Consider the following 26,349-nt stretch of genomic DNA (forward strand, 5'->3'; position numbering starts at 1 on the left):
AAGATGTTGGGGTACCTAGGTAGTTCAGTTGATTGAGCATCTCTCTTTTTTTTTTTTAATTTTTATTTAATTTTATATTTTTAATTTACATCCAGGTTAGCATATAATGCAACAATGCTTTCAGGGGTAGATTCCTTGATGCCCCTTACCCATTTAACCTATCCCCCCTCCCACAACCCCTCCAGAAACCCTCTGTTTGTTCTCCATATTTAAGAGTCTCTTATGTTTTATCCCCCTCCCTGTTTTTATATTATTTTTGCTTCCCTTCTCTTGTGTTCATCTGTTCTGTGTCTTAAAGGCCTCATATGAGTGAAGTCATATGATACTTGTCTTTCTCTGACTAATTTCACTTAGCATAATACCCTCTAGTTCCATCCATGTAGTTGCAAATGGCAAGATTTCATTCTTTTTGATTGCTGAGTAATACTCCATTGTATATATATACCACATCTTTATCCATTCATCCATTGATGGACATTTGGACTCTTTCCCTACTCGGGCTATTGTTGACAGTTCTGCTATAAACATTGGGGTGCATGTGGCCCTTCAAAACAGCATATCTGTATCCCTTGAATAAATACCTAGTAGTGCAGTTGCTGGGTCATTGGGTAGTTCTATTTTTAATTTTTTGAGGAACCTCCATACTGTTTTCCAGAGTGGCTGCACCAGTTTGCATTCCCACCAGCAGTGCAAGACAGATCCTTTTTCTCCACATCCTTGCTAACACCTGTTGTTGCCTCAGTTGTTAATGTTAGCCATTCTGACAGGTGTGAGGTGGTATCTCATTGTGATTTTGATTTGTATTTCCTTGATGATGAGTGATGTTGAACATTTTTTCATGTGTCTGTTGGCCATCCGGATGTCTTTGGAGAAGTGTCTATTCATGTCTTTTGCCCATTTCTTCACTGGATTATTTGTTTTTTGGGTGTGGAGTTTGATAAGTTCTTTATAGATTTTGGATACTAACCCTTTATCTGATATGTCGTTTGCAAATATCTTCTCCCATTCAGTTGGTTGCCTTTTAGTTTTGCTGATTGCTTCCTTTGCTGAGGTCCCAATAGTTCATTTTTGCTTTTGTTTCCCTTGCCTCTGGAGATGTGTTGGGTAAGAAGTTGCTGCGGCCAAGATCAAAGAGGTTTTTGCCTTTCTCCTCAAGGATTTTGATGACTTCCTGTCTTACATTGAGGTCTTTCATCCATTTTGAGTTTATTTTTGTGTGTGGTGTAAGGAAGTGGTCCAGGTTCATTTTTCTGCATGTCGCTGTCCAGTTTTCCCAGCACCACTTGCTGAAGAGACTGTCTTTATTTTTATTCCATTGGATATTCTTTCCTGCTTTGTCAAAGATTAGTTGGCCATACGTTTGTGGATCCATTATTCCTGGGTTCTCTTTTCTGTTCCATTGATTTGAGTGTCTGTTTTTGTGCCAGTACCATAATGTCTTGATGATTACAGCTTTGTAATATAGCTTGAAGTCCGGGATTGTGATGCCTCCTGCTTTGGTTTTCTTTTTCAAGATTGCTTTGGCTATTTGGGGTCTTCTCTGATTCCATACAAATTTTGGAATTATTTGTTCTAGCTCTGAGAAGAATGCTGGTGTTATTTTGATAGGGATTGCATTGAATATGTAGATTGCTTTGGGTAGTATTGACATTTAGCAATATTTGTTCTTCCTATCCAGGAGCATGGAATATTTTTCCATTTTTTTGTGTCTTCCATTTCTTTCATAAGCTTTCTATAGATTTTTCACCTCTTTGGTTAGATTTATTCCTAGGTATTTTATGGTTTTGGGTGGAATTGTAAATGGCATCGATTCCTTGATTTCTCTTTCTGTTGCTTCATTGTTGGTGTATAGGAATACAACTGATTTCTGTGCATTGATTTTATATCCTGCAACTTTGCTGAATTCATGAATCAGCTCTAGCAGTTTTTTGGTGGAATCTTTTGGGTTTTCCATATAGAGTGTCATGTCATTTGCAAAGAGTGAGGAGCATTTGACTCTTTATATCAGCTCAGATCATGATCTCACGGTCATGAGATCAGTCCCTACATTAGGCTCTGCATTGAGCCTAGAGCCTGCTGGGGATTCTCTCTCGCCCTCTTTCTCCCTGCCCCTCCCCCACTTGTGCTCTCTCTCAAAATAAATAAATAAGCAAACATTTTTAAAATAGAAAACTTAAGGGGCACCTGGGTGGTTCAGTTGGTTGAGCATCCGACCTTGGCTAAGGTCATGATCTCCTGGTTCATGGGTTTAAGCCTCACATCAGGCTGTATGCTGACAGCTCACAGCCTGGAGCCTGTTTCGGATTCTATGTCTCCCTCTCTCTCTCTGCTCTTCCCCCAGTCTGTCTGTCTCTGTCTCTCTCTCTCTCTCACAAAAATAAATATAAACACTAAAAAATAATAGAATCATGGGAATCTACTCCCGAGACCAAGAGCACACTATATACACTTATATACTATAAGTGTACAAGTACACTTATAGTATACAAGTGTATACTTGTATTATATACACTATATACACATGTTAGCTAACTTGACAATAAATTATATTTAGGGGAAAAAAATAGAAATTTTAAGATGTGAAAAAAGTGTTTACCCAAAAGAAATGAAGTAGAAGATCTGGAACACTTGATGATTCTACCCTACCAATAATTATATGTCCTTTTAGGGGATTAATTTTCGTTTATTTTGTAACTTATTTACTTACTGTGATGCACGTTATGTATATGTGTTATATGTATTAATATTAGTAACTAATATTACTAATTAAGGTAATTAGGGATGCATATTATTTGGCATTCCATAAGATTTTGTGTTTTAAACTTTAGGTATTCTACTGATGGCAGCCTCAGAAAATGAAGATAATGACATTTTGTGGTGTGTTAACCATGATACATTTCCTTTCCAAAAGCCAATGATGGAAACCCAGGTAAGTTATCCTGAGAATCTTAAGGAACTTTTTATATATTTTATAATATTAACTGAAGAGTAAAATTGTAAGAATCTTTATGTTGTGATATTTATCTTGAATACTCATATATGATTAGAAATTGAAAATAAGTGAATTCTGTTAATTCTTTGTTTTTCCTCTGAGGTTGGTTAATCATTAAAAATATGTTTTGACATTGGAGCCCTTTTAGAATGGTTTTCATAATGTACCCCAAAATGCATGTTTTTTCTGAAATGACTTTTGTCCCATTTAAATATATTAGATTTTCAGTTATTTAATTATAAGGTCATCCACTATAGTTATGACTTAGAATTTTATCTTAATGATGCCTTTAATTTATAGTTCTGCCTGCATTCAAAAATTTGTTTAATTGTAGAAATTTTCAAGTGTGCACAAAAATAGAATGATAAATCGAACCCCCATAATTAAAGAATTACCAACCCTTTCCCCATCTTGTTTCATATCTCTCCCCTGCATATACAAATGTACACACACAAACACATGGTTGTGTTTTAAAAGCAGATATCACCACATATTCCATGATGTTGACACGGAGTTCCTAGGTAAGGTTTGCCGCCCCGGCCTGCCTTGGCCCAGTCCCACACCTGGGCTGCTCATCTCAGCCCTCAGCATAGAAGGAGCTAAGGAGAGGCCAGTGCCACCAAGAGTATGGCTAGGGGAGCCATCTATGCTCCTTCCCATTGGTATCTCCTATTTACCCCTATCTGTTAATCCTAAATGCCCTCGCATAACCCATGCTGCTTGGCCCCTGAGGATGCTGATCAAACCAAATAAATATACTCCTTTTGGGATCATCTCTTTAAAGGCATTTTTGGTTCCAGCTGCTGCCAACTGCTTCCTGGTTATTCTCAAACTTAAGCCCTTTTAGTTATGAGGAGCAGGAAAGGTATGTAGATGACAGGAAGAAGAAAGCATCCCCAGGGATGGGGGCATGGTTTGAATGGGCTCTTCCAAGTTTCTGACATGGCCCAGGGAGCTGGGGTAGAGGGTAGGTATGGAAGCAAAAAGCATTTTTCTCATTCTTTTTTTTTTTTTTTTTTTTTCCATTATTTAAGCTTTACTGAGCACTGCTATGTGTCTCATCCTGTGGTAGACTGTGAGGATTCAGAACTCATTAAGATACAAACCTTATCCTGATGGAAGCACATTGTTAGAAAGTGCAGGTTTGAATTCTGGCTCCCATTTCCTTAAAGCTGTGGCTCAAAGTGTTTAATGTATCTGTGGCCCTCAATTACTTTGTCTATAATAGGTATAAGAATACTGCCTTTGTGGGTTTGTTGTAGGATTAAATGAGTTCATGTGTGTAAAGCACTCAGCATACTGCCTGGCATATATGAAGCACTCAATAAGTGATTAAAAATGATAACTGTTATTTTTTTTAGCAAATACTATGCATCATATCCTTTCATTTGTATAATACTTGTTCCCAAATATGGACTTTTAAAAAGAAAAACAGTTACCAAATATAAATGTAGTGCATGGACTTTAACCAAATTATACTCTCCCCAAAACAGCTATATAAGACATTAGAACAATGGGGAAATTCTGTATTGACTGGGCATTAGGCTATTGTTAACATTCTTAAATGTTACAGTAGCATGGTTATCTAAGAAAACACCCTTATTTTTAGGAGATGCTTGGAAAAGTATATAGCAGTGACATATATCATTTTCAAATGGTTCAGTTAAAAGCATATATATATATATATATATATATATATATATATATATATTTATATATGGCAAAATGCTAATAGTTATTGAATCCAGGTATTGGGAATATAGACATTTATTGTGCTTTAAACATTTTTAGAAGTTTGAAATTTTTTATAATAAAAGTACTTTAGAAAATTAAAACACTTTAAAAAGAAGTAGCTTAGAAAGCAAAAGCTTCAGAAGACAACAAAAATCTGTATGTCAACGAAGGGAAGTATTAAACCTATCCAATCTATCCTGGAAAGATGGTAGGATATAGTTTTTGGTTATTGAAAGAATTGTAATCCTAGTAAATACTGTTCACAGTTAATCTATTTTTTAAATGAAGTTTATGTATTTATTTATTTATTAAAAAAAATTTTTTTTTAACATTTATTTATTTTTTAGACAGAGAGAGACAGAGCATGAACGGGGGAGGGGCAGAGAGAGAGGGAGACACGGAATCAGAAGCAGGCTCCAGGCTCCGAGCCATCAGCCCAGAGCCCGACGCGGGGCTCAAACTCACAGACCGCGAGATCGTGACCTGAGCTGAAGTCGGAGGCTTAACCGACTGAGCCACCCAGGCACCCTATGTATTTATTTTTGAAAGAGAGGCAAGAGAGAATCCCAAGCAGGCACCATGCTGCCAGTGTGGAGCCTGACCCTGGGCTCCACTCCATGACTGCAAGATTATGACCTGAGCTGAAATCAAGAGTCGGACACAACCGACTGAGCCACCCAGGCACCCCTGTTTACAGTTAATCATAAGAAAATTTTGCCTCTGCCTTCTAGTATGAAAGATTATTGTCATAGAAGATGGCCTTATTAGAGGAATAGACAGTAGAACGTTAAATAGAAACTTGAGAATGTTCACATTCATGGGTTATTAATTTATGAAATTCTGCATTTTCTTAGAGATTAGACCTATATATTTTTCCTTTTTACAAGGTTTTGCTTTATGTAACTTTAATAACAGGTATAAAATGTTTATTTCTTCTGTGTAGATGACAACCCGTGTTGATGGTCATTCATGGGCTCTCTCTGCAATAGATGAATTGAAAGTAGATAAAATTATTACACCCTTAAATAAGGATCATATTCCCATAACTGACTCACCAGTTGTGGTACAGCAGCACATGTTGCCTCCAAAGAAATTTGTTCTCCTCTCAGCACAGGTATGTACACGTTCTCTTAAGGTGGGGTCAAAAAAGAAGCAGTGTTTAATGTTAAGATATTCTGCAATATTTGCTTAATAGGGTCATTTACTTAAGTGCTTCAGGAAGTTTTATTCTTAAAGATATTCTTAAGGAATAATTTGTTAAGTACCAAAAATGCAACGCAAAACTTGTTTATAAAGTGTTATACTTTTTCTGAAGCAGCATTTTTTAGTACCAGTGTTGAGTGGCATAAAATAAAATAACCCAAGTTTTTTGTAATTCTCGCTTATTAAAAAACATTGTTTGGTATTTGTTTTTTGAATAGTAATGCATTAACAAAATTCAAATGGCATAACAGGGAGTACGCAGAGTAAATCCTCCCTTGCAATTGAGGTCCCTTCCCTACAGACCCATGTATGTCATCAGCATCTGTGTGTCCTTCCAGAGGTGCAGATGTACAAACTATAAAATAATGGTAGTGTATTCTATACACTGTTTTATATCTTGCTTTTTATATTTCAGATATATACTTTAGAGATCTTTCCATATAATCATATAAAGAACTTTCTCATTTTATGTTTGAAAGGTTTTCTTTTATATGCATGTGCCATATTTTATGAGGCCCCTATTAATGGATTATCTGTTGCTGTTTGTAATGCTACAATCTTGTGCATGTATCATTTTCTGTTTGTATGAATAAAGCTGTAGCACTGCATCTGCTGGGTCAAAGAATATGTGCATTTCTAATTTTGATAAATGTTGCCAGATTCCCCTGTATTCATACATATATGCATATATTCAATACTGATGAATATTGAGTGCCTATTTCCTTACATCTTGTCCCAACTATAATACATCATTTTATTAAGAGTAAGATGGACAGTCTTTTTAAATGTTTATTTTTCTATGAACTATCTATTCCTATTTTATTGAATTTTCTTTTTCTTTTTGATTTATAGAAGCTCTTTATTAAGGAGACTTTTTGTAATTTTAGTGTCATATTTCTCCTAGTTTCTCATTTTGTTTATTGAGATTTTTCCCCTAGGGATGAAGCATATAAGTAGTCAAAATTTTCTGTTATCTTTGGGAATTATGAAATTAGCAAAAAAAACAAAAACAAAAACAAAAACTTCCTCATTCTGGGGTGTATAAAAAGTTCACCTATAGTTTATTTCAGTACTAGTATAGTTTTATTTTGTCATTTAAATCTTTGATCTGTTTGGAGTGTATCTTGGTGTATGATTAAGGATCCAGCATTTTTTTCTAAATGGACATACTTATGCCAACATGATTAATGGATAGTCTAACTTTAATCCTCTGCTCTGAGGGACACCTTTTATCATATTCTAAATTCGAGTGTTTACTTGAACCTATATCAGAACTTTCTAAATCTAATAAGAAAACACTGACCTTCACCAAAGAATAAATCCCAAATTAATTTAAAAGGCTCTGGCTCTGTAGATACGACATTTTATAAACCTGTGTTTTATGCCTGGTGATAGTACATGCCCTATGAACATGTCATGTGTCTTACAGAGCAGTGTTTTCTTCTTTAATTTTGTTTATGGACGTATAGATCTAGTATAGGTTGGGAATTGAAATGTAGATGTTCCTTTTGACTGGTTTGCTTGGTATTCTTGAAGGATTTTGTTTTATTGATTTTATTAAGTAAAATACCAGGGTCAGTTGATCCAGCCATGCTCTATAAATCTATTATTTATGTATTTATGTGGTTTTTTTTTTAACTTCTTAGGGGAGTCTTATGTTTCATAAACTTAGACCTGTAGATCAACTGAGGCATCTACTTGTGAGTAATGTGGGTGGAGATGGAGAAGAAATTGAAAGGTTCTTTAAATTACATCAGGTAATTATTTGTATTTTTTTTAAATATATTTTAAACAATGAAACAATGGGAGTCAAAGCTCAATTTTATGTAAGTTAGGATCAAAATACTATAATTAACAGGCAATCTTAGCAGCCTTCCTTTCTTTAGTCACTATGTATATACTAATATTTGGGAGCAGTATTAATAGGTAAAGCTTATGCAGTAAACTCAGATTTCCATTTGTTATTGATAAGTTCTTATTAAAGTATACTAGTAAGAGACTGATGTTCTAACTTATATGATAAAACACAAGGCATTTTTTATGAACAAATCTTTTTTTTTTTTTTTGCCAATGACCTGAGGAAAAAATTAGGGGCAATAGTGATGGGGCCGTTAGTATTTCAGAGCCACAGCTACAATTGACAAGGTAAAACTCAGAAAGCTTAAGATCAAGAATATCAGATCAAAGTTAAATACAGAGACACTGGATTCAAATCACCAGCTCCACCACAAGGGCAGAGTACTTGAATTCTGTGGGCTTCAGTTTCTTCATGTGTAAAACATGCATTCGATAGGGGCGCCTGGGTGGCTCCGTCGGCTAGCTTCCAACTCTTGGTTTCGGCTCAGGTCATGATCTTAGAGTTCGTGAGCTGAAGCTCCTTATAGGGCTGTGCACTGACAGTGTGGGGTCTGCTTGGGATTCTCCCTCTCTCTCTGCCCTTCCCACACATGCACGTGTTCTCCCTTTCTCTTGCTCTAAATACATACATACATACATACATACATATATACATACATACCAAAAAGTATGCATTATAGTAGTATATGATGTGGGGATTGATATATGTTGTCCTCTTAAAATAGTACCTGGCACGTGACAGGTACTCAATAGATATTAGCTACTGTTGTTATTTTCTAAAAGGTAAAAAGACCATGAGGAAAAAAAATTAGGGGAATAAACTAAAATAGAATCTAGATAAAAAGAAAAAGAAAGGACCCTTTAATGATAGTGCCTATGATAAATTTTCTCCTTTTTCATACCACCTGATCTCATTCACTTAGCAAATATATATTGAGCACCTGCTCTGTGCTAGGCACAGACTTAAACACAGGGTACAGCAATAACCAAAACTTCTTTGTAAATGTTTATGTTTGGGGCGCCTGGGTGGCACATTCGGTTGAATGTCCAAATCTGGATTTCAGCTCAGGTCATGATCTCTCAGTTCATGAGATCGATCCCCACATAGGACTCTGCTGACAGCACAGAGCATGCTTGGGATTCTCTCTTTCCCTCTCTGTTCCTCCCCTGCTCATGCTTTCTCTCTGTCAAAATAAACATTTAAAATAAAATATATATATATTTTTTTTAACAGGAAGACCAGGCTTGTGCAACTTGCCTTATCCTTGCTTGTTCCACTGCTGCTTGTGACAGAGAAGTATCTGCATGGGCTACTCGGGCTTTCTTCAGGTATATGTCCATTTTCTTTTGTTCTTGCCCACTTTTTTAAGTGGTTGCATTGGCCAGCATGATGGTTTTTAAGAGCTTGCCAAACAGTTGAAGTATTTAGGCAAGTTACTAAAATTCTTTTGCAAAAGGTTGAAATCTGGAAAGATTATAACACTAATGGAAGTTGCTAGATTAGCACAATGTATGAATTGTTACCCTTGCTCTAGGTAACTTCTGTCTAATATTCTTTTTTCACCTCTTTCTACTCCAGTTACTATATCTTTTGTATTTCCTGTAACACTCTACCGACTCTGCTTTATTTGTATCATTGGCATTGAGGGATTCTGAATCACTTTAAGGAAACTTGGTATCAAAGAAATATTTTTATTTGGAAAATATTTAGCTAAAGATAAGAATTTGAAGTCTGATTTGTTTAAAACAATTTTTCCAGTGCTGTCTAACCATAATCTGTATAAAAATTACAGTGTCATATACTCTTAAGTAAATTCTGGATAGTACTGACCCTTCTTAGAAATTGCTAGAGTCCCTTATAATTCTTTCTGGTAGAGATTCAAGTCAACATTTATTAAGTATTATAAATCTATGCTTATATGTAAGCATTATAAACACAATACATAAAGTCTCTAGTGTTTAAAGGATTTATTTGGGAGCTAAGCAAGACTTGGAACAATTCCAGCTTTTAAGGTGGATAATTTCGCTGAGTAAGATTAGCTTTTTTGTCACAAAAACAGGTATGGTGGTGAAGCACAGATGAGATTTCCAACCACTCTCCCTGCTCCAAGTAACGTGGGTCCCATCTTAGGGTCTCCTGTCTACGCTAGTGAGTATGAAACATTGAAATGAGACTATTTCTTTTTTTTTTTTCAACATTTATTTATTTTTGAGAGACAGAGCACCAGTGAGGGAAGGGTAGACAGATGGGGGAAGGGACACAGAATCCAAAGCAGGCTCCAGGCTCTGAGCTGTCAGCACAGAGCCCGATGCAGGGCTCGAACTCACGGATCGCGAGGTCATAACCTGAGCCAAAGTCGGACGCTTAACCAACTGAGCCACCCAGGTGCCCCAAAATGACACTATTTCTTTTTTTTTTTTTCTTTTAATTTTAAATGTTTTTATTTATTTTTGAGAGAGACAGATATTTATTTTTGAGAGAGACAGAGTGGGGTAGGGGCACAGAGAGAGGGAGGCAGAAGCGAGCTCTGTCCTGAGAGCAGAGAGCCCGATGGGGTCTTGAACTCACCAACCGCAAGATCATGACCTGAGCCAAAGTCAGACACTCAACCAACTGAGCCACCCAGGTGCCCCGAGACTATTTCTAATAGTTTGAACTTTAGAAACTATGTAGTTTCCATATAGCATATTTTAACGAACAAACCTTTTCATTATATCTTGTTTACTGCTACTGTTTTATTGGGTGAATAATTATATAGATGTCCAACTCTTGAAAGTGATGATATGGTAACATTGAGTTCTTTATGTTAGAGAACAAATAATACATAACCAGTGTATTTACAGAACTCGTTTGACATTCAAAAGGAAGGAGGTGAATGATTTAATGAGTAAACCCCCACCTCAATGTTTTCCAAAGTGGAGATAGTTAGAAAGTTCCTGGGAAATAAGAGGAGTCTCTAAATCTTGAATATGTCACAGATGGTACCACTCCTCACTCGTGCTTAGAAACAGCTTCTCTAATTTCATCAGATTTAAAGGATTGAGAAATTATGTTATAAATCTTTATATTCTTCTTTTCAGGTTCTCCTATTCCTAGTACTAGTTCATACCCAAATCCAACATTTCTGGGAACACCATCTCAAGGTACTTGTGTTCTTTATTTTACATTGCTATACTATTTGAAGAGCTAACACTGTTATTATCCTAAATACTTAAAGATTAACTTGCCCTATTTAATACGAATCCCATCCAAGCAAGTATTGACATTTGGCCATGAATGCCTTTGCATAGGAACACCTTTAGCAGTGTACCTGGAAAGCTCCTTATTTGGGTACCAGGATTTATTTAGCCATGTCATCTGTATAATTAGCTCTGTTTGACTCCCAGTTTAAGGAGTAGTGATTGCAAGCTTTCTTTCCTTTTATCCTGCAGGCTGACACTTGAAAGCCTACCTGGGAGCATCCATCCAAGTCTGAGTCTCTTCTTTTCAGGGAAAACCAAATTCAATATCTGTTTATACTAGTATTTTTGTAAATATTCTTACCTTTGGGTCTAGACACGCAGGCTTGGGTTATTGAGAATTCTGAATGTTTAAGGTTAAATTTAAACGTTTGTCTTTATTATGTGCATACAAGGTGTACACCCTCCTGCCATGTCAACACCAGTGTGTGCTTCAGGAAATCCAGCAACTCAGGCCGCAAGTATGACTTGTATGGCTGCACCAGAGATCGTGTACTCTGGAAAACACAATGGTATTTGCATCTACTTTTCTCGAATCATGGGGTAAGTTTTGTATGGAATAACCCAACTATTGCTCACCTTGTCCCATTTTGTGTGAATATTTTTAACTCTAAATTTGGGCCATCATTTATTTCTATTAAATTTTACTTACAGTTTTAGTTCATTTGTTCATTAATAAGATTGTATTCTATTGTTTAACTTTTTTATCATATAACCACCTATATTTGTTGCTGTGGTTTACATATATGCATATGTATACACGTACATATTAATACGTAGTGTTCCAAACCACTCCATAACTCAGTGACATGTGTCTGCAAGTCAGCTAGGCAGTTCTGGTCTTGGCTAGGCTCACTCATTTATATGTAATCAGCCATGAGGTTGAAGAGAGCTCTGCTAGTCTTGGATTCGCACATGTTTAGGGTCATGTTTGTATGCTGGTCTAGAATGGCATCTGCTGGGACAGCTGGGTTGTTCTTCACATGGTTTCATCCTCTAGCAGGTTAGCCGGGGTTTATTTTACTTGGTGGTAGCAAGGTCCCATGAGAAAGGGTAGAAATTGGCAAAGCCTCTTGATAACTGGGTTTAGATTTGGCTTTACCATCACTTTCACTTCATTCGCTGGACCAGGGGAATGTCTCCCGGCCAACCTAGATTCGAAAATAGAATCCAGGGGTACCTGGGTGGCTCACTTGGTTGAGCGTCCAACTCTTGATTTCAGGTCAGGTCATGATCTCACGGTTTGTGAGTTCAAGCTCTGTATCAGGCTCTGCGCTGGTGGTACAGAGCCTGCTTGGGATTCTCTGTCTCCCTTTATCTCCACCTCTCCCCTGCTTGTGCGCGCGTGCTCTCTCTCTCTCTCTCTCTCTGTCTCAAAATAAACTTTAAAAAAGAGTCCATTGAAAAATGGGAAATACATTCCTTGTTATGAGAGGCACATCGAATTCATAAAGGATAGGTATAAGGAGGGATAAAGAATTACAACATTTTTGCAATTAGTCTGTCGTATCTAGTTAATTGTCCTGTCTGCTGTGTATTTGTCTTAGATTTGAGATGTATGCTTTCATTTCAATCATTTGCTCAAAAATGTGAAACACTGCAGCACTCCTTTATAAGTTTGTTTTTGCATTATAAGCTTTCTTGTTTATAATTCACTGCCCATCGTGTTTTGATTTTTCTTCGACAGTATTATGTAAAATATCTTAGGTATGTCAGGTTTAGACATTTTCTTGTTTTCCATCTTTTGGATAACTTCATGAAATGTTAAATGAAATCATTGCTGTACTTTAATAAATACATAGAGAGGAATTTAGTACATATTGTAATTGTTTTGTTTATATGGCATAATTGTTAAAACATGTTTTTATTTCAGAAATATCTGGGATGCTAGTTTAGTTGTGGAGAGAGTATTCAAGAGTGGCAGCAGAGAGATCACCGCAGTAAGTGTGTCGTATAATAGTATTCCTTTGTTGCGATGTAACCAGTTTATGCTGTTAATTGGATAGATTGTTTCACATTTCTTGATGTTATAAAAAGATGCAGTGGGCATTCTTTTGTGTACATGTCCAATAAACTCCTTGCCCAGGTCTGTCACTTATAAAATGATGAGTAACTTTCTTAATATTTCAGTCTGATACTTCACTAGAAAATGAGAATAATAAGACATCTTTCTCTTAAGGTTGTTGTGAGGGTTAAGCAGAATAAGTCCTAATACTTAATATTACTCAAAGCTACTATTTAGTGCTTTGCTTATATGCCCCCCCCAAAAACTCCACAGACCAAGTACTGATTTCCATGTGTTGGTATACTTTGTAGAGTGCTTTAAAAAAAGATTCTTTAAAACTTTGTATTAACATAAAATCAGGTAGTAAAATTCTTTTAACATAAAATAGAAATGCAATTTATTTTAAGCTTTTTCTTTTTAAATTGGAAAGATACCAAATATCTTTTCAATTCTGATACTCTTTTAAAAGTTCATGTTTCTAAGAATAAGAATGTATTTACTTAACATAGTATATGATTTCATTTATCTGAAGTTCAAGAACAGGCAAAGCTAACCTGTGGTGATAAGAAAAGTAGTTACCTGGGATATGGAATAACTAATGACCAGGAAGGAGCGTTAGAGAACTTTTTGGGTATTAGAAATATATTGTGGTCTGGGCAGTGACTGTATTAAAAACGTAAAAAGCTATCAAGATGTTTGTTTAAGGTGTACTGATTTTACTGTCTGTAAATTATACCTAAATCAAATCAGAGCAGGACAGGAGGGATGTGGTATCTAACCCTTTATTCTGGTCATGAAGCATAAATTGATAAATAATTACGTTTTTGAAGATAGGATACTTCAAAATTGAAAGTTTACATTGAGTTACAGATACAAAAGTATGTGTTTTACATATATACTTTTTCAGTGTTTTAAAACTTTGGAAAATACTTTTTTTCCTTACAGATTGAAAGTAGCGTTCCCTCCCAGCTGCTGGAGTCAGTGCTACAAGAACTAAAAGGTTTGCAAGAATTTCTAGACAGAAACTCCCAATTTGCAGGAGGACCATTAGGAAATCCAAAGTAAGAATAAATAAGATTTATTTACTCATTTTCCCTTTTTTCTCCAAGATATAGTTCACATGTTATAAAATTCATTCTTTTAAATGTTTAGTTCAGTGGTTTTTAGTATATTTATGAGGTTATACAATTATCACCACTATCTAATTCCAGAACATTTTCATCACCCCAGAAAGAAGCTCTTAACCCATTAGCAATCACTCCCTGTCTTAGGCTGCAGTAACAGTAGTACCATAGAATGGCTTAAACAACAATCATTTATTTCTCACAGTTCTGGGGGCTGCAAGTCTGAGATCACAGTGCCAGCATGGTTGGGTTCTGGTGAGGACCCTCCTCCTGGTTTACAGATAACTGTTTTCTTTGTGTGTCCTCACATGGCAGAGAGAAAACGAGGTGACAGGTTCTCTGGTCTCTTCTTCTAAGGGTGCTAATGTCATCGTGGGGGCTTCACTGTTGTGACCCCATCTAAACCTAATTACCCCCGAAGGCCTACATCCTAATGCCGTCAGGTGGGAATCTGGTGAGACACACTCGGTCCATAGCTCTCCCCGTATGGACCGACACACTCGGTCCATAGCTCTTCCAGCCCCTGGCAACCACTGATCTGTCTCTATGCGTCTGCCATATTCCGTCTGCCATATTCTGGGTCTTTTATATAAGTGCAAATGTGTGGACTTTTGTTTCTGGCTTCGTTCTTTTATTCTGTTTTCAAGGTTCACATGTTTTAGTGTGTATCAGTACTCTTTGTTTCATTTTTCATTTCATCAGGTGATGCTCATTTGGTTGTGAAGCTTTTTGGTTGTTATGAATAAGGGTGATGTGAACATACCTGTAAAAGTTTTTGTGTGGACATGTTCAGGATGAGCTTTTTTTTAATTATAGAAATGGGTTTGTTGTAAAAAATTTCACTGCCCAGAAAATTTATGATCTAAAGTATAACATAAAATATCTTGATACTCATAAAATATCTCACTGTGCATTTCTTTAAAACTATGTTGCAAACATAGCACTTTCACAGGTCCTCCCCCAGACAGTGGGGCCCGGATTTGGTAGCTGGTGCTGAAAGAAAACCCTTGATTGCATCCTTGCCCTGGGACTATGCCAGTGGCAGCTGTCACTCAGTGGGACAGAGAGACTGTTCTGTGACATCATATTCAACATTGTACATTTCCTCCTGCTGTTCTAACCTTAGGTCTTCTCCCTAGATAGATAGATAGATAAAAATAGATAAATCTGCAAATAGAGTCTAACTAGGCATACTTTTATGAAACATTGTATATACTTAGTGTATCTTTTAGAACATTCCAAATCAGTGGAATAAATTATTTTTATATTGGCTTCGTATTTTTCCATTATTTATAGGTGTTTGTGTGCTTGTTTAGTAATTTTCAGATGAATTTTTTGGCAAGTAGAATTGGGTATGAGGGCTTTTTAAAATGTTGGTATGCATTATTGTCTCATGAGAAAATTATACCAATTTTCTTTAATATTAACCTTTGGAACACTTTAACGTATATCTTTTTTTTTTTTTTTTTTTTTAATGTTTATTCATTTTTGAGAGAGGAAGAGTTCAGGAACACGAGCAGGGGAGAGCCGGCTGGCAGGGAGGGAGGCGGGGCACAGAGGATCCAAAGCAGGCTCTGCACTGTCAGCACAGAGCCCAATCTGGGGCTTGAGCTCATGAACCGTGAGATTATGACCTGAGCCACCCAGGCACCCTAAATTATATCTTCCATACAAATTGATTTCTTCCCTCTTCTGTTAACTTAGTTTAAGAGTCTTTATCTTTTAATAGGATAATTTAACTTCTTCCCTTGTAGTTGGCATTAGTTATATGTTTGATCTTATTCTCACATCCTTAATTTGTGCTTTTTGTTGTGTTTTCTGTTTGTTTTTCTTTCCTTTCCCATCCCCTTATTTTACTGTATTGATCAGACCTCTCCCTACCCCAAACACAGACTTAGAAGTTTTATATATGATTTTCTTTCTCTGGTAGTTAGTTTTAAATTCTGAAAAATACACGTCTGTCAGCATTAATAATTGGACAGAAGCTATTAATCTTTCTTTTTTCCCCTGCCCTCCACCACTATCCTTCCTGGAAATTATCTGGAATTTTAGTTGTAAGGTGCTTTTGTTGTTGTTGTTTATTTGTTTTGTTTTTTCACATTATGTTCTTCTTTTAATAGTTCCTTAGTGTATTGAACTTTACAGTTATAACTGCAAATGTCTGTTAATTTTATACCCTGCACCTTTACTAATTTCTCTTTAGTTAGTAGTTTTCTCGCTGAGTTTTTTGGATTTTTTAAATATGTAATCCTGTCATCTGCAAACAGAGATAGTTTTACCTTTTTCCTGTCTATCCGTAGTTGCTTTCTCTTGCCTGTGTAAGTTAATGTGTCCAACACAGTGTTAAACAGTGGTGGAGATAAAGTGGGCATCCAGATCTTATTCCTGACTTAGTGGGAAAGCTTGTAATGTTTCCCCATTAAAGAAGATGCCTGCACAGATACAATTTATCATACTAAGAAAGTATTCATCCATTTCTGTTTTATTGAATATTCATATAAAATGAGTATTGGAGTTTGTCAGATGTCTGCATTTTGCAGAGATGATTGTATTTTTTTCCTTTATTAACAAATTTCCTAATTTCAACCAATATCCTTCATGTCTGCAACATTAGTCTCACTGAGTATTTTTTAATAGCTTCTTAAGATGTAATTTATATGCCACAAAATTCACTTATTTTAAATGTTTGGTTCAACAACTATTAGTAAATATATAGAATTGTGCAATCGGGGCACCTGGGTGGCTCAGTCGGTTGAGTGTCCAACTTCGGCTCAGTCATGATCTCACAGTTCGTGAGTTTGAGCCCCATGTTGGGCTCTGTGCTGACAGCTAAGAGCCTGGAGCCTGCTTTAGATGCTGTGTCTCCCCCCCCCCCCCCCCCCCCCCCCCCCGCTCCTGTCCTGCTCAAACTCTATCTCTCTCTCAAAAATAAACATTAAAAAAAAAAAAAATTGTGCAACCATCACCACAGTCCATTTTTAGAACATTTCCTTCAACCCAAAGACATTTCTCCTGTCCATTTGCAGTCATTTCCTCCTCTTAGTCCCAATTATTAATCTATCCTATCTCTGTAAATTTGCCTATTTTTAACAGGTCATATAAATGGAATTATATAACTTGTGGTCTTTAGAATCTAGATTCTTTTGCTTAGCATATTTTGAGGTTCATGTTCAAGGTCTGTGTTGCAGCATAAATCTGTACTTGACTCCTTTTTATTGCCTAATGGGTATGGAATTGTAAGGTCGTAGTCATTTTCTTTCAGATCTTTGTGTATAGTTAGTTCCATTTTCTTCCTAAATTTTAATATTGCAGAGGAAAAGTGCATTACCTTTCTGATTCTCTTTTCTCTGTAAATGGTTTGTGTTAACTTTGAAAATTTTTATGCTATTTCTATTACTGAAGATTTAGCAGTTTTCCATAACATCTTTACTATGTTTTTCTTCACTGAGTGTTGAGAACTAAACTTCCTTAATGAGCATTTAGAACTAGACTTTTAAGCCTTGGTGAATTTTCTTTTATTATTTTTTAATGTACTATCTGATCATTTCCCTTCTCTTTGGAAAATCCTATCAACTCTCCTAGTTCTAGCCTCTGTTTCTTCTCTTTTCTTCCATAATTTCCTTCATTCCTTTTGTTGTAATGGTGGTCATTCTGTAAAGTACAGAATTCCTAGCATTGATGTTCTCAATTGTTAATTACATTTTATTTATTTACTTAATTTTTTTTTGTTTTAATATTTACTTTTGAGAGAGAGACAGAGCATGAACAGGGGAAGGGAAGAGAAAGAGGGAGATACAGAATCCGAAGCGGGCTCCAGGCTATGAGCTATCAGCACAGAGCCCGATGCGGGACTCAAACCCACAAACTGAGATCATGACCTGAGCCGAAGTCGAATGCTTAACTGACTGAGCCACCCAGGCTCTCCATCAATCACTTATTACATTTTAAATAGCATCTGTTCAGTTTCTCTGATAAATTTTTTTTCTGGCCATTATATTTTTAACTCTGAGAGCTCTTTTATTTTCCCTTTTTCATGGCAATTAACATTTCTAATGTGAATCCCAAATTTCACTAAGAATACAATGGATTTGTTTTTCAAGTTTTTCATATTTTCTACATTAGTTATTTCGTTGGGGGCTGTTGATTTCAACTGCCCAGCATAGTCTGTCTTTTCCCAGCTAATAAATACATTGTATCTGGTGATATTTTTCTGGCTATATTTAGAAATTAAGGTATATACTGACTAGTATAGATAACCAGTATAGATCTACTCAGCAGTTGTTGTCAGTGTTCAGTAGCAGATCATCGTGTGAGAAAAATTCTTGTGACAGTTTCATGGCTAATTTTGCCCCAGAATATGATAAGAATATGGTAGGAAGCTGAAATTAGGTCAAGTGCTAGATTTCAACTCTCAGCATGCCAGACTAGTGAAGCTGAGGTTTCTCTTTAAGTGAGTTGGGAGACTGTAGCAATGTCAACCCCCTGCATTGTTTAATGTACTATCATTTGGTTTCGGAGGAAATCTGAGCCTGGATGCTAGGGCCAACCAGATGAGATGTGATGTTCATTTTGTTTACTTTTTGCCAACGCTCTCTCCAACCCTTAGCAGTTGGATCTTAGGGTTCCCAGTTAGAGCTTAAAGTTGCCAGTGGACTCAAAGAAGGACCTATATTAGCAATAGGGTATTTCAGTGGATTACCCTGCTATGTTGATCCCATCTAATCTGCCTACTCCCCCTTCCTCATGTTTGTTATGATAACCTGGATTTTGCTAAGGAGCAGTATAACCAGCAACAGTAGACCCCTACTGCAGTCCTCTGCAACAAATCCACCGTCTTGTTTGTGAGCAGTTTACCTCACATAGAAGAAGGTATGTGATTAAACTCGGCCCAGTCACCCTGTGTGGTAGAGGAGACACACTTGCTGCACTGATGTCCTGCATAATAATTATTTTAAATCCTCCCTTCAGTTATTTGGCTACCCTGATATTCATTTTATTTGGAAAGTCTGGATAAATGGTTACTTCTTTGTCTTTATTTGCCAAATTAATAGAATGAATTGGTTTCTAGCAGCCTTGAGAGATGAGCAGTTTTGGCTTTAAGGTACGTGGTAAAATCTACCCTTTTTCCGTGTGCGGTTTTAAGAGTTTTGGTGGATGTGTAGTGTCATGTAACGATCACCACAACCAAAATACAGAACAGTTCCATCCTGCCCCCAAGTTCTCTTGTGCTTTCTCTTGTATTCATACCCTTTTCTCACCCCTAAGCCTGGCCACAAATGAGCTCTTCTTTACCCCTCTACTTCGCCTTTTCTAATATGTCATATACATTGATTCTGGCTTCTTTTCTGTAGTCAGAGATTGATCCGTGTTGTTGCATGTATCATTCCCCTTGAGAATGTCAGTCTTGTTTATTTCAGCAAGCAATCTGCCTACTTAACTTCAGACCACAGATTCTGCCTTGGATTCTGTGAGCACTGATTTCAGTATCAGCTTAGTTTTCAAAGCTGTTGCTATACTCTTTAGGTCTGTCCCACGCATGAGCCTCTCGGTTATTCTGGGACTTGTGCAGTAGTTTATATCTCAGTTCAGTTCTTCGAGTCTTTGCTGTGCTTCTTTGAGTATGTTCCATATATATATGGCTTCAGGGGTGAGCCCAGAGATTGTGTTGATCATACACAGACTTAGGGGATCTCCTTTCCAGCCCCTTTTTGTTCTGATTTCCCACAATTCTCTAGCCCCCAGGAACTCCTTTTACTGGTCCTCGGGATAGAAAGCTAGTGTTTCCTTTCATTTTTCACTCCTTTGATGTCATAGTATTGTGGAAATGGTGGTACCTTTGGGGCAAGTCATCAAGAGAAAGAACTGATTTGCTTCAAACTTTTGGGACCACAAGCCCCCTTTTCCCAGTTTATCTGTTCCGGGGTTTCTCAGCCTCGGGACTGAAGACGCTGGGGACTGGGTAATTATTCATTGAGGGGACTGTCCTATGCGTTATAGGATGTTTACGAGTATCCTTGGCCTCTGTTTACTAGATACCAGTAGTCCTCCCCAGTTGTGACAGTTAGAATGTCTCCAGACATTGCTGCATGTTCCCTGGGAGATTTACTGCCCATACAGTTTTGTTTTGTTTTGTTTTGTTTTGTCCATACACTTTTGAAACTCAGTTCACTTTTGAACAAAGCCGAAATAAAGGAGAACGGGAAAATCCCAGTATGAATGGCTTGTCATTTGAGTTTTGACTTCCCAGCTAAGTCTCTTTGCACTTAACTGACTTTTCAGAGTCCTCAGTGAGTAGTTGCTCTTTGTATTCCATCCAGGGTTTTCGGTTTTGTAGTCAGTGAAAGAGGCTGTAGCAGGCTTACTCCATCTAGGCTGGTGCCATCAGTCAAGGTTTTTATTAATAACCGTTATGAATACGTGGTTTTAAATGTATTTAGCGTGTTTCATTCACTGCAGATTGTTTTTGTAATGCAAGATGTCCCAATGTTTTGCCTCTTCAGTCTGCTTGAGTTTTGACAGTTTTCTGTCAGTATTTTGAGTTTTCTTTGGTAACTTCTTTGCTTCCTAATATGACAAGATGTTCTAGGTTCATTTGGTACAATTCCTGTCCTCTATCTGGAATCAGCCATTTCTCCAGGGAACCCTGATTTCTTTTGGTAGGAAAGGGTGTTAAGGATTATAGCTAGAGGTGTTCTTTGCTACTAGTCATGCTGTATGTTGTTTTGTCTGTATTTTCTAATAAAATTGCGAGTTTGTACTGTTGTGAAAGGTTTAAAATTACAGGGTTTTGCTCCATTTCTTTTATTTTTGTATTGCTTTTTCCCTAAAAATCTTATTTTCTATTAATATTGACATAATCATTTGCTTCATCCTACATTATACCTACCATAGTTTCAATAGTCATATACTTTTGAAGTTAAAATCTTTTTTTTAGCTTTCCAAAAATTTTTTTTAATATGAAATCTATTGTCTCTATCAGTTGTCAAACAAAAATTTCTCCTGAAAGTTCATCATTCTTTTCTTCACATCCCCTGAAGTTACATTAAGAGCTGAAGTATCAGATTCTTCACGAAACGAGCCCCAAATGCTCTTATCTGCTCATTTCTCTCAGTGCCAGTATTACCTTACAGTAGGTTCTTTGCTTTTTGCTTTTGTCTTGATGTTTTTTCATCTGTAAAATGGGATTCTTTTTTTTTTTTTAAGTAATTAATTTTTTTAATTTACATCCAAGTTAGTTAGCATATAGTACAATGATTTCAGGAGTAGATTCCTTAGTGCTCCTTGTCCATTTAGCCTATCCTCCCTCCCACAACCCCTCCAGCAACCCTCTGTTTGTTCTCCATATTTAAGAGTCTCTTATGTTTTATCCCCCTCCCTGTTTTTATATTATTTTTCTTTCCCTTCCCTTATGTTCATCTGTTTTGTATCTTAAAGTCCTCATATGAGTGAAGTCGTATGATATTTATCTTTCTCTGGCTAATTTCACTTAGCATAATACCCTCTAGTTCCATATGTGTAGTTGGATGGCAAGATTTCATTATTTTTGATTGCTGAGTAATACTCTGGTGTGTGTGTGTGTGTGTGTGTGTGTGTACACACACACACACACACACACACACACACACACACACACGGGCTCTTTCCGTACTTTGGCTATTGTTGCTAGTGCTGCTATAAACATTGGACTGCATGTGTCCCTTCGAAACAGCACACCTGTATCCCTTGGATAAATGCCTAGTAGTGCAATTGCTGGGTCGTAGGGTAGTTCTATTTTTAGTTTTTTGAGGAACCTCCAGACAGTTTTCCAGAGTGGCTGCACCAGTTTGCATTCCCACCAGCAGTGCAAAACAGATCCTCTTTCTCTGCATCCTTGCCAACATCTGTTGTTGCCTGAATTGTTAATGTTAGTCATTCTGACAGGTGTGAGGTGGTATCTCATTGTGGTTTTGATTTGTATTTCCCTGATGATGAGTGATGTTGAGCATTTTTTCATGTGTCTGTTGGCCATCTGGATGTCTTCTTTGGAAAAGTGTCAATTCATGTCTTTTTCCCATTTCTTTGCCGGATTATTTGTTTTTTTGGTGTGGAGTTTGAGAAGTTCTTTATAGATTTTGGATACTAACCCTTTGTCTGATATGTTGTTTGCAAATATCTTCTCCCATTCAGTCAGTTGCCTTTTAGTTTTGCTGATTGTTTCCTTCGCTGTGCAGAAGCTTTTTATTTTGATGAGGTCCCAGTAGTTCATTTTTGCTTTGTTTCCCTTGCCTCTGGAGATGTGTTGGGTAAGAAGTTGCTGCGGCCAAGATCAAAGAGGTTTTTGCCTGCTTTCTCCTTGAGGATTTTGATGGCTTCCTGTCTTACATTGAGGTCTTTCATCCATTTTGAGTTTATTTTTGTGTATGGTGTAAGAAAGTGGTCCAGGTTCATTCTTCTGCATGCCGTTGTCCAGTTTTCCCAGCACCACTTGCTGAAGAGACTGTCTTTATTCCATTGGATATTCTTACTGCTTTGTCAAAGATTAGTTGGCCATACGTTTGTGGATCCATTGCTGGGTTCTCTTTTCTGTTCCATTGATCTGAGTGTCTGTTTTTGTGCCAGTACCATACTGTCTTGATGATTACAGCTTTGTAATTCAGCTTGGAGTCTGGGATTGTGATGTCTCCTGCTTTGGTTTTCTTTTTCAAGATTGCTTTGGCTATTTGGGGTCTTTACTGATTCCATACAAATTTTAGGATTGTTTGTTCTAGCTCTGTGAAGAATGCTGGTGTTATTTTGATAGGGATTGCATTGAATATGTAGAGTGCTTTCGGTAGTATGTAAAATGGTATTCTTAATAATATTTACCTTATAGAATTGGGAGTATTAAATCATTGGTGGAGGCAAAACAAGTGTTCAATAAAAGGAAGCTATTATTTATTATCCATCTATTCTCAGTGGAACTTTAAGCATCTCAGAGATTAAAATGCTTCAGTTTCACATCATTATCATTGATTTGTCAGTGATTATTTCACTATTCTACAGAGGAAAAGAATATTTATAGTGTATTCTAGTTGATTTGTGTGAAATAACCAGAACAGGCAATCTTACAGAGACAAAGTAGATTAGCAATTACTTAGGGTAGGAGTAGGAGAGATGGAGATTGACTACTAATAGGGAGTGGGTGAAAATATTCTAAAATTAGACTGTGGTGACAGTTGCACAACCCTATGGGTATATTTTGAAAAACTAAATTGTGTACTTTAAATGGTTGAATTTTATCTCAGTAAAGCTGTTGAAAACACAAATTCTGGAATTTCTGTTTTAGTACAACTGCCAAAGTGCAGCAGAGGCTGATAGGATTCATGCGTCCTGAAAATGGAAATACCCAGCAAATGCAGCAGGAGCTGCAGAGGAAGTTTCATGGTAAGTTATTCCTTCTGATCAGTTAACTGAACATGCCCCCAATAAAGAGTTCTATTCAGTGAATAGAAAACAGTGGACATCTCTCAATAAGATTTAGTTTTTTGGTAACCCAAATATTTTTTATTAAAATAACATCAGTATGGTTGGGAAAAGTGGGACAATATGGATCTCTTGTATTTCCATAACTTTCAACCCATTAATTTTTTTTTCCTTTCCTTTACTAGAGAACATTATACACACCTTTGTTTAATGAGTTTTTAATTGTAAAATAGACATAAAATTTACCATTTTAACCATTTTTAAATATACAGTTCATTGGCATTCAGTACATTCACACTGTTGTGCAGAGGTCACCACTATCCATCTCCAGAATTTTTTCCATCCTCCTGTACTAGAACTCTGTACTCATGAAGCAATTTCTCCTGCCCCAGCCCCTAACAGCCATCATTTTTGTTTTTCCTCTCTGAATTTGAGTACCTTATATACCTCCTATAAGTGGAATTATACAGCGATCAGCTTTGCAACTGGCTTATTTCAGCTAGCATAATTAACGTCTTCAGAGTTCATCCGTGTTGTAGCATGCGTCAGAATTTCCTTTCTTTTTAAGACTTAATGTTATTTCACTGTATGTCTATATAGGTTTCCCCTGCTCCCTGAAAGTGGAGTGTTCCTGGGAAACCTTTCATAAGCTAAACGGCATAAAGTGAAGAAGCAATTACCATTCATTGATATGGAAAAGTTTTTGAGCATTCCCAGACACAAAAAATAACCTTTCTTAGGCTTTTCTGTTCGTTAAGACACATTTTTTTTAAGTTTACTTATTTTAGTAATCTCTACACCCATCTTGGGGCTCAAACTCACCACCCCAAGATCAAGAGTATCAGGCTTTTCTTTTCTTTTTTTCTTTTTTTAATGTTTATTTTTGACAGAGAGACAGAGCATGAGTAGGGGAGGGGCAAAAAGAATGGGAGACACAGAATCCAAAGCAGGCTCTAGGCTCTGAGTTGTCAGCACAGAGCCCTACATGGGGCTCGAACTCATGGACCACGAGATCACAACCTGAGCCGAAGTCGGAGGCTTAACCGACTGAGCCACCCTGGTGCCCCAGAGTATCAGGCTTTTCTGACTGAGCCAGCCAGGCGCCCCACCTTAGGACACATTTAGAAATAAAACACAGATGCCCAGAGACACATTTCAAAGCTATGGCGGTTTAACGCTGAGATGCTGCGTGTGGTTTCTGGGGAGGGTGCTTGGAGGGGTGCATGCTGCTTCTGTAATGGCTCACTGCAAAACCAACAATGAATGCTGTTTTGGGGGTTTTTTCCATGAAAGTGAAAATCCTCTTTGAATTTCTTTCAGTTAATGATATGAGGTAGTAATGTAGGTCTTTCATAGAAGCACAGTGATGTAACATGAACTTTCAAAAAGCAGAGAATACCTATACCACACTTTGTTGATCCATTCATCCGTTGGTGGTGGACACTGGGTTGCTTGCATCTCTGAGGCATTGTGAACAATTCTGCTATGAACGTGGTCATAGCAGATCATATGGTATTCTGTTTTTACCTTTTGAGGCACCACAATACTGTTTTCCATGCACCATTTTACATTTCTACTAGTAGTGCACAAAGTGTTTCAGTTTCTTCACGTCTTGATTAGTAACACATTTTTCTAGAGTTAAAAATGTGAATTCAACTTTTTTTTGGTCTGTTATAAATAGTAACAACTAAGAACAAGGGAATGGGAAACTTCTTATAATCATCAATTATTCCAGAAAAAAATTGGAATAATTATAAATAATTACTTATATTTGGCCTGCCATGCAGTTTTTTTAAAGTTTTTTTAATTTTATATTGTTTGAGCCACTTATTCTGACTGATAGAACTTTGCTAATTGAGACCCAGCCATTTACTTTTGTTCTTGCTAAATCTGTTTTCTGTTTACTATTTTGTATGTTTTTTTCATCATTGCTGTTGGTATTTCACTAAGGCCTTAAGTCTGACAGTACCAAACATTGGTAAGGGTTTAAACAAAAGGGAGGATTCAAATTGTTAGGAGTGTATACTGAAATGACTATTTGGAGATCATTTTGATCATATCCTATAAAAGCTGAAAATGTATATATTCAAAGCCAGCAGTTTCACTTCTAAGGATACATCATAAAGCAGTCTTTATGAGACTTTTTTCCCCACAGTGAGAAATAATTTTACATTATGACCCTGATGTTTGAAAGCATACACACACAACTGAAACAAAACTGTAGGAAATAACTACCTGTTTTATACTCTAATATTTCTTTTCTTTTTTATTGTTTCCTTTTTTTTTTCCCCCTATTTCTTTTTAAGAGAAAAAAAGCTATCATGCCTGACTGGTTTCATGGCTCACCAGTTTGTCTTTGTGTGTGTGTGTGTGTGTGTGTGTGTGTGTGTGTGTGTTATTTATTTTTAAAATTTTGGTTAACATACAGTGCAATATTGGTTTCAGGATCGCCAATTTATCTTTATTGTTTTTTTGCCAGTTTATCTTAATCCAGGGTTTAAACAACATAATCCTAGAAAAATCTGACTGTGCTTTCCAGAGACCTTTCTTAAGGATGTTTATTACACTATTGTTTTAATAGCAAAGCATGGGAATATAAATATCCTTAAGGAGGAAGATGGACCCAACTGTGGTATACTTACATGATAGAACATCTAGTAATACTAGATTTATGTTTTTTAATGTAGATAGCCTGTGAAAATGCAAGTGGATGGAAAAAGCATCAGTGTGAATTGTTTAGAAACTGCAGTGTT

General features: G+C 36.7%; 1 protein-coding gene and 1 non-coding gene across 2 annotated transcripts in view; both read left to right on the plus strand.

The window, feature by feature from the left end:
• Positions 1-26,349, plus strand: part of NUP155 (nucleoporin 155) — a 72,456-nt gene that overhangs the window by 24,559 nt on the left and 21,548 nt on the right. Inside the window, exons 12-21 of the mRNA XM_007095462.3 lie at positions 2,829-2,929; positions 5,670-5,840; positions 7,576-7,686; positions 9,021-9,115; positions 9,847-9,935; positions 10,868-10,930; positions 11,422-11,569; positions 12,900-12,966; positions 13,977-14,092; positions 23,460-23,557. Coding sequence (XP_007095524.1) covers positions 2,829-2,929; positions 5,670-5,840; positions 7,576-7,686; positions 9,021-9,115; positions 9,847-9,935; positions 10,868-10,930; positions 11,422-11,569; positions 12,900-12,966; positions 13,977-14,092; positions 23,460-23,557 — 1,059 coding nt within the window. The remainder of the gene's footprint in view (positions 1-2,828; positions 2,930-5,669; positions 5,841-7,575; positions 7,687-9,020; positions 9,116-9,846; positions 9,936-10,867; positions 10,931-11,421; positions 11,570-12,899; positions 12,967-13,976; positions 14,093-23,459; positions 23,558-26,349) is intronic.
• On the plus strand, positions 15,093-15,221 carry LOC122232365. The gene has a single exon (XR_006209733.1). It is a non-coding gene; the product is annotated as a small nucleolar RNA SNORA30/SNORA37 family (small nucleolar RNA).

Source organism: Panthera tigris, chromosome A1, assembly GCF_018350195.1.
Source record: "Panthera tigris isolate Pti1 chromosome A1, P.tigris_Pti1_mat1.1, whole genome shotgun sequence".
NCBI lineage: Eukaryota > Metazoa > Chordata > Mammalia > Carnivora > Felidae > Panthera > Panthera tigris.